The following is a 9,782-nucleotide window of genomic DNA, read 5'->3' as shown; positions in this document are numbered from 1 at the left end:
ATTATTAAAGAATCTGCAATAAATGACCTTTTTATAATTAAATCTCAAGTTATATTTTTCAATTTTCGTAAGAAAATATGAGGAATTTCGGTTTTTAAGTCATGTTTTAACAAACATATTTGAAAAAAAGCATTTTGAAACAAAATGTATTTTTTTAATCTCTCGATATTAGATAACTCGTTTAACTACTATGACAAACTTGATAAATGAAAAATACTTCCGTGATGCTGTCAAAAATGTAATTATTTCAAATAATGCATAACAAATATCTTTGAGAATATTTTTCTATGAATACGAGGTAATGGCTGGACATAGCATACTTCAGGTAGACGCGCAGATAATGGAAAAATCTGTATTCCTTCGTTTAATAACTTTAAATTTTCATCAATTTACTAAAAAATAAAGTTAACTTTAAAAAACAACAACATCAGTAGCATTTTTATTTATGTAGGATAGGAATTTAAAAGCAAACAATAATCTTTGATTCTTAGGGAATGTTTCTGTCTTTTCGTCATATTATCCTCATCAGTAGTATGTTAACACGGATCCGTCAGATCCAGATCTTTCCTTTTTTTGCGCCAGAGTTACATTAGAGCAATGATCACCTTGCTTTAGTACGCTTTGTTTTGATCTTTTACCGTTAAATTCTGCATTTCATTCGTCTGTAACTATATTAAAATTTAACACTACCTATCTTCTTCTAATATTCATAGAAGAAACTAGATTTTGACAAAGTTAGGTGTTTGTTTTATACCATTGTAATCTCGTCGTTCATCACACGAGGACACAGTTTCTTCTTTCAACATCCTTTTTTACCATTATTGTCCTTCAATTTTTTTGAACTTACTGACTAAAGTCTTTGATCTTGAACTCCCTTTAAATTTTTGCTCTTGAACTTTCTTTATCATCGCAATAGCACGAATATTTACTAAAGAAAAAGCTTCTATCTATTCTTTTCATAATTAGTTAATCTCTTTACCTTTGGCAATTTTCACAACAAGCACCAAAACTTCGAAAAAATACATAGCAAAAATGCCTGGCAAATTTGCAAATACAAGTGTTTTTACGATCTTCGTAGTTGCCTAAATATTACTAGTGGCCTCAGTTGCCTAAATCTTACTAGTGGCCGTAGTTGATTAAATATAAAGTTTTTACTCAGGCTAAAATACTAATTTTGAGCATAAATTTTTTTTCTGAAAATTACGTGATTACAAATCTTGTATGTAATATCATTTCTTTATAATATGCTTTAAGAATTAAATAAAAGGGATTTAAATTGTATTTTTCGATTTTTTTAAATGTTTTTACTAGTCTGAAAGTTTCCACTCAGACGGTACTTCATGTTGTATTCCATTAGGCATACTACAATTGATTAGTAATTTTCTGGGCACTTAATAGTATTTTTTCATAGAATTGTTTTCAGGATGTTTCGTAAAGACTACTACTTGGATAAATTTCTTGAATTCTTGTCATAAAAATGTAGGGGAAAAAAAAGGATCACAAATTAACACATTAGGGGAGAAAAAGAAAATCAAAACATGATCAATCATCAATTGAGAAGGTGAGATTAAAAATGTATGCTTATTTGCCGAAAAAAAAACATAGTGTAATTGAAGGACACTTCAAACAAATTCGGCAATCAAACTGGTTTTAAAGTTTTAATTCCGTTTATCTTAATAGTGATTCTCACTACTTTCTTATCGTTTTTCCCTGCTTTTAAATGGCAGTTTGAGATTTCTAATTTGTATATTTTTTTAAACTTAATTCTTAAAGATGATTCTAAAATTATATATGAGGATGTAGATTACGGAACACTCTGCATCATAGAATCAAGATGTTTCAGTTTTCATAAGTATATATTGAATGTTAGTAAAAGATATTGATTTGATTGTGAAATATAATTTTCTTCTGTTTGATATCATGTTTTTGTCATACATTAAGATATATATATATCTAAAATAAGGGCAAGGGTAATATTTTTGTCTTTTTCTCAAGAAACTTGAAAATAACAGTTTCAAGTATGGTCCCCCCCCCCCAATAAATTTTATCTGACAACGCCAATGATCTGCATAGTTTTAAAAAGAATCTAAAATTGTGCAATTTCCTTCTCATCTTTTGCACATTAATACCAGGGTTTGTTGATTTAAATCAACTGATTTTATACATATATATATATATTGATTTAAAAAGTTAAAAAACAGTGTTTCAAATTATTGATACTTTTATTATTTATTTTCTAAGTTTCAAAATAAATTTTAAATAAATTGCTGCATTAGTTTGAAAATTTGTTATTGCTGCATTAATTAATTTTAGTTGACGAAATTACTTTCCTGGTGTGTGTTAAATTCCAACACATTTGAAATTACATTTTTAAAAATCTTTTGATTCCTGAGATTGAAAGTACAGATTAAAGTAAACATGCAATATGTGAAATACAGATCCGATCTACGAAGCAACCATCTCTATCACGTGATTTCAAGGACAATAACACTTACATTTCCTTCACTTGTACACCATGTAGATGGAATCAGTTGGAATGACTGGCTCGAGAAGGACGCCAGCAGAAATTGTAGCTTATTCTTGTTAATATATTTTATTAAGTTTAGCGTATCTCCTTTTATTTAAAACCCTCTCTTCACCCCCTTTATTCCACATAATATGTTTACAGTATCTTTGACATTATCAGATTTTCTATAACGAAATTCTGTGGAGAAAAAAATTTCAATCAGTACATAGATTTGGAAATTTTTCTTTTAGCTTAACTTATTTATTTTGATTTAGGATTAAAAATGAATATTTTAATATAAAAATATATAGATTAAATATTTATTTATTTTTTTTACGTATGACTACATTTATAAAAGCAATCTGCAACATTTATTTTGTCATTTCAAAAATCAAGAGAAAAAAAAAAGAGATAGCAATTTAAAATTAAAACTATGGTTTGGTAATAAAAACTTTGTTTTAATAGTTAAAGTATTCTTTAACTTCTCTATTTCATCTAGTCTTTAAATTTTAATCATGCATTTGTTTCAAAATGGTTGCTATTCATTCAAAACTATGTATTATATTGAAAAATTGCTTTAGGTAGTTAGAGCTTTTTAAATATTCTTATAATATAACATTAATATTAATTTAGTTTTGATTAAACATTTATAAAGTTTTTTTAATCATAAATCAAAGTTCTTACAGCGTATTTGAATAAAAATCAGAAATATCTGATTTAAATTAAAAAAATGTGATTTTTTTTTTAAATAAAAAAAAAATCACGAACCCTGATTAATACAAAAGAGTTGAAAAAATAATCATGTAAAAAGACCTCAAATATTTTATCTTATTTTTTGATGTTTAATTTCCACACCAATAATAATACTTCCTTTTTTGACAAGTGATGCGGCCAATGACATTATTTTATTGTAAAATTAAAATGCTGAAGTAGGTGATATAAATGGACTAGACAATGACTATTTAAAATAAAATAAATAAATAGCACAATGTTTAAGCAATTATTTTGACATTTTTAAGGCATACTATTATCAGGGGGCTCTCCAGACATTTTGTGAAAGGTCTGTTTCTGCAAAATTGTGAAAAAAATGACTCGTAATTTGTGAATATAAAATAAACGTTAAGTCACATTCTTTCAACCAGGGTCCCGCTTTTGTGAATTTGTGCAAATAGGGTCCGTTATTACAAAACTTTTTTTTTAAGGAGTTTTTAAATTGTAAATAGATACAAGATTATGCTCAACACTGTAAAATTATAATTAAAAAAAATTAAATTTTAAGAGGGAAACAGCCATTGCTGCTATTGGAGATGCAACATACATATATTTGGTATTTAGCCTATACTGCTGAACGCAGAATATATACATTTTGGAAGAATAAAGGAAGAAGAGTCTGTCGAAGACAAAATTTAGTTCGTTTACATCTGTCTTTCTCCCCCCACCCCCTGGAAAGGGTTTATTCCATTAACAAAACAATAATGAATATAAACAAATTTGTGAAGGGTCCGATTATTAGATAAATTCTTTGGTGAAGGGTCCATTAAGAAACAGACCCCTGATTATCACCCATTGAAGTCTACAATAGTTTTCATGTTACATCTCATAGTTTTAATAGTTTTCAAGTTACGTTCTTTCTTCGAAACAATTCTTCACTAATAATTTTACATACAATCAGAATTTTTCATGACTTATCAAAGTTACTATTTTTTATAAGTAATCTTGTATAAAAACACAATAAATTTAAAAAAGCATTATAATGGACATTAATTGAAATGATAGGTATAACCAAAACTGTTATACTCTGCATCTGAAAAAAATTAAAAAGAAGATAACTAATTATTGTTAGATATATGTAGTTATTTAAAGCAGTTTTATTTCTTTTTTAAAGTAAGTGTAATACAAAAAGACTAAGCTAAAATTTTAAATTGATAAAATAATAAATAAGAGTTTAAAAGAACAGGATAAAAACATTATATATTTAATAGAGTATGACTATGAATGGGGATTTTGCTACAAATTTAGATATTTGGAACATTGGAACACTGTGAAATTGGGGGAGGGGTGAATTCCATTTTAAAAATTAGATTTTTCGGTGACTTAAACCCATAACTTTCCAAGATTTTTTCTGTAAAAAAATAGTTAAATCATGACAAATTTTGCTTATTATCCAAATTCATGACTTTCCAGGTGTGCTGATACCTTATTCCCCAAAACGAGAAATTCTATGGACTTTGCAAGATTATCCCCAACTTTTATGGAGCAATAAGACGAAAGACTGGGCCAGTCTGTTATGCTCACACGACTGCCACCTTTATATGGGCCATTCTCACAAAAACAGTCATTTTCATGTCCCCAGTATATTTTATGGTTTTACAACTTACGGAAAAAAAATTTCAGGGAAAGTGTCCTTCAGAATGCAGGCTAACAAAAGAATAAAAATAAAATTATCAATATTTATTTTTTATTTATTTCAGGTAATTAAAATACACCAATATGTCATTCACTCACTTGTCCCCACTGTTGATTTAAAAAAAGAAAAAATTGTTTCTGAGATAAAAAAGTGTTTTGAGTGTTTTTTATTTCAGAATATTAAAATATAGAATTAAGAAAATCAATTTTAACTTTAATTTCTGATAAAAATATTAACCTAGCACTATTTTAAACTTTGTCCCTAGTGTTTCGCGTCATTCCCTCACAACAATGTTCTTATCACCTGCAATTTTCTTAGAACAAAAATATTTTAATAAAAACTTCAGCAGTTAACAACTGGCATTATAGAACAAAATTGGAGTATGTTTCCATCTTCAACTAAAAGAAGTTTTACTGTGAAATAAATTTGAATGAATCAAATCTGGTAAAATTTTTGATATTTGTCATTCCCTCATGTCGTTTTTTAGAGTAAAATAAAATTCTTCATCGAGAAAGTGGATAATTATATGTTGCTTTCTTGTATGAATATAATTGTATGTGATTGATTTCAGAACTTAATTAGGCCTAACTGTTATTTTTAAATGTCATTAAATTTGTCATTCCCTCACTAGTGTATAAAGTGAGGGAATGATGCTGAAGTGAGGGAATGACGCTGAAGTGAGGGAATGATTCAAGATGAGTATATTTATTAAATTTCCCAAGTCTTTAAAAACTATTAAGTATATAAAACTAAATTATAATAAATGTTAGATATACTTAATACGTTATCATTTTCAAACTTGAGGTAGCTGTAACTTAGAGAAAACATGTTTTAAAATAAAATATCATTCCCTCACTATTAGCGTCATACCCTCACTTTTTAAACAGTGAAATTAATTAATTTATTTAAATATTAAGTATAATTTATGGGATATATACTTTCTTTATAATGCCATTACATATTTCTATTAATATAAAAAGTTTAAGAGCTTTTTATTCACTTTACTTTTTCGGGATTTTATGAACTGAAAAATGACAGTTTTCGTGAGAATGACCCATATATATATACATATAAATAGCATAATAAATGAAAACAAAAAAACACGAAGAAAATTAAAAGAAAAACAATAAGCATCATTTATTGCGCATAAGCTGAAGTAAATAGAACTCATAAAATAAGTTCAAAATGTAGAGAAAACAAGGGAAAAATTACAGAACAATGAAAAGATAATCTTTTATTTTCCAGATTTTTAAAAAAATTTGTTCTTTTTCTTCCTTTTCTGTTTCTTTTTTTTTTGTTGCAATTTTTATTTTTACTATTATTTTTCTTCCCCCCCCCCCTTTTCCATTGTTCTGTAGTTTTTCCCTTGTTTTCTCTACATTTTTAACTTATATATATCAATATCAAAATGTAATTTGCTACTGAAATGAGAAGTTGCACTTACTTTCAATATCTGTGACAAAATCATTCTGCAAGGATAGTGGAATCAAGGGTTCTGGCAATTTCTCTAGTATAATGATCAGGAGTCTTGCAATGGATGCAATATGGCCAGTACTTTCCAAGGAGGCATCTCCACTAAGTGCAAATTCTTGCATCAATTTCTCAACCAAAGCTTTCTCTTCACCATCCACAAATAAGCATTTTTCATGCATGCCTGGGAGGAAATAACAAAAATAATCTTTAACTCTTGATAGGAAGGTCAATTAAAAAAGTAAGATGAATCTAAAGTTAAAAGATTTATTTGTAAAGCTTAATAACTTCTTTAATAATGGTATGGAGTATGATAAGTTAGAAGATATACAGGGGTGCCAACTACAATTATATATTTGCAATCATTACATTTTCATAGTTGAGATTGCAGTCTTACGTTCGAGTAATAAAAAAACAAGGAGTTCTAAAAATTTCTTAAGTTAAATGAAGTTTTTTAAAAAAACAACAACTTATTAGTGGGAGTAAAAATTAGTGTGGCACGTTTTTTTAATAGTCAAGACTGCATTTATTTTTAATCAAAATGAATTAACAGATTAATCTAAATATTGTCATTGCTGGCTACTACTTTTTCCCACCTCTCAGACAATTTTTGAATTCCATCTCGAAAAAATGTTTCGTCTTTTGAGGCGATCCACGGTAGGGGTAAATTTTTGATTTCTACGAAAGAAGTGAACCGGTGACCTGCCAAATGGTGCTGCATCCGTCGGAACAACCAGTAATCAGAAGGAGCAATGTCTGGTGAATACAGCGGTGTGTAAAATATCCCACTCGAGCGTTTTTAAAATTTTTTTATGACTTTTGCGATATGAGGCTGACCGTTATCCTGCAGAAGAATAACTTCGTCATGTCTTTGCTCGTATTCACCATTCTTGAAACCATTCCCTACATGATTTATCAGTTATAGCATTGTCACCATAAGCTTCTACAAGCATTCGATGCGCTTCAGCTGCACTATTCTCGCAATTAAAGTAGAAACACAAAACCTCCAGGAAATGCTGCTTAGTTACCACAGAATTTGACACATTCAACAAAGTAAAAAACTGGGTTTTTGTCTGAAACTCAAAGAGATATAAACTGAATATTATTGACAGATGTCCAACCTCTCTGAAACCAGCTGTCACTATGAAACATTCATAAAAGCCAGAGCCATCTTTTGCAGATAGACCAAACTAATTTGTACTCTCAATATAATACGATTTCTTCTATTAACAAGGTTTCTAGAGAGAAATACTTTGCCACCTGTGATGTTGTTGCTTTACACTTTAGTTTAGTATAATTTTTTATTTTATTTTGATAAACATTTTTTGTTACCACAGTTACTTTTACACCCTTCATAAATTGATTACTTAAATATCGATTATTTATTATTTAGCTGTAACTGACCTTGCATAATTTTTACCACACTCCCCATGAATCAGCTTTCAATGAAAATTTACTTTTTTAGACATAAAGATTTTTAGCTGTTTTAATTTAGATATGAGCTTTGGATGTAAGTAGAATTTCAAGGATAGTGTGGATAAGTTATTTATAAGCAGGGTTGGCCTTTTGCCGGCAGAAACTGATTTTTGCCATGCCAGTGGCAGAAACTGGTTATAACCGGTAAAAACTAGCAGAAACTAAAAAAACTTCTACATTAGTTCTAGTAATTGCTTAATGACATTTTGTTTAAGTAAACTGAAAAGTGTAACTCCATGTAACTGTAACAAACTTTTTAATTCATTGTTTGTAAATACATATTTTGTTGTATTAAATACAAAGAGTACCGTAAAACCAAGTTTTAAAAAATATGCAATGTCCAGTTTTAAAAAATATGCAATAGATGCATATTTTTATATCACAAATCTTGCTAGTTCTGCTGGATTTGAGAGAATCTTCTCAAATTTCTCGTTCGTGCATAGCAAATTAAGAAATTGTTTAGATTTAGAAACTGCATCAAAACTTGTCTTTTGTTATAGATTACTGCAGAGTGCAAACAATGTAATATTTGATTTTGAATGGTGATACTTTTATAAATAAATTGTACTCTGTTTAACATTTAATTGTTTTTTTCTATGAATTATCCATTGCATGTCAATCTCAGTACTTACTTTTATGTCATTTTTTGCCACAAATGTGTCAGAAAAGGGTTTCTGCCATGCCAGTTTTGACCGGTTTGTACCAGTGGTTTTCACCACCTCGGCAGAAACTTGCCAACCTTGTTTATAAGGTGCAAAAAAAGATTTAAAAAAAAAGAAATGGTACCATGCAACTCAATATAGCTACAGATGCGGGATATAATGAAAGGAATATGTGGGACCACCACAGAAGACTTTTTCAGGAGATCCTCAATGCATATTCCAAAGACAGGTGGTCTGCTCCTTTCTAAGACGCAAAGTTGGTTTTTGTTTTCAGAATCTGATCCCACAATCTCCTAAAAATGAAGTCACACATTAAATGGATGTGGACAAGACTATAAAATAATGTGCAATAATAACACACTATATACCTTTTCTTCTGGAGACAAATTACTTGTTTCATTGCAAAACGGAGCTCTCATGTCTTTCAAATGAAGCACTGTGTTCTAAAGAGAAGAATTCAGTTATTAAAATATACTATAACAATATTTTTTTAAATCCTAAAAACACAAGGACTGTGATACACCGGGAGGCAATGTCTAGATCTGTGATTCTCAACCACTGTGCCAAATGTTAGGAATGATACAATAAAAATTATAATGCTTTTTTTATTATGAGTAAAGTTTACATTAAAGAAGATTGTACATCCATATAATATTATATATATACTTTTTCCACGCTTTAACCGCATGAATATCTTTGTGGACGATTGTCTTGTCTCTGACAATCTTAAAATAAGTTAAGTTAAAATAAGAAGGAAGTGCTTAAATTATCTTTGACACACATTTTAAAAAATGTTGAAATAAGTAGGAAATTTAATGACTATTAAAATTATTAATTAACAAAGGCTAAAACAAGCTAAATACTAACTTTCAAACGGAAATAAGAGCTAATCATTCAAGTAAGCTATGCAATTAATAAACAAATTAACAAAGGATAACTAAAAAACAAATAAATAAAAAACAAATTGACAAAGGATAACTAAAAAAAATATAAGCTAACAATTAATAATTAGCAAAAAAACAAATTAACAAGAAATCATAAAAAATAACAGTTAATGTAAAAAAAAATAACAGTTAATAACTATAGAAAACAAAATACAGTGAATTCGCGATAACTCGAATCTGATAGGACTGACGAAAAACTTCGACATATCGGAAGTTCGACTTACCGTTAGTTTCGGTTTTGGACTTTCAAAATATTGTCGGATTATTTAATTAATGCTTATTAATTACAAATCTTCTAAATGCTTACAATATTTAAG

The 9,782-nt window shown here is 28.5% G+C and overlaps 1 protein-coding gene across 2 annotated transcripts in view; it reads right to left on the bottom strand.

Moving 5' to 3' along the window:
- Positions 1 to 9,782, bottom strand: part of LOC107448385 (protein FAM13A) — an 80,423-nt gene that overhangs the window by 62,672 nt on the left and 7,969 nt on the right. For both annotated transcript variants that reach the window (XR_006226228.2, XM_043051587.2), the window contains exons 3-5: positions 8,890 to 8,964; positions 8,646 to 8,814; positions 6,358 to 6,567 (exon numbers count right to left, since the gene is read on the bottom strand). Coding sequence is in view for 1 of the 2 variants with exons in the window: in XM_043051587.2 (XP_042907521.1) it covers positions 6,358 to 6,567; positions 8,646 to 8,814; positions 8,890 to 8,940 (430 nt within the window). In the remaining variant the exon portion in view is untranslated. The remainder of the gene's footprint in view (positions 1 to 6,357; positions 6,568 to 8,645; positions 8,815 to 8,889; positions 8,965 to 9,782) is intronic.

This window comes from Parasteatoda tepidariorum, chromosome 10, assembly GCF_043381705.1.
Source record: "Parasteatoda tepidariorum isolate YZ-2023 chromosome 10, CAS_Ptep_4.0, whole genome shotgun sequence".
NCBI lineage: Eukaryota > Metazoa > Arthropoda > Arachnida > Araneae > Theridiidae > Parasteatoda > Parasteatoda tepidariorum.
Note: the sequence above shows the minus strand (reverse complement) of the source record. Positions and strands in the feature narration are given on the sequence as shown.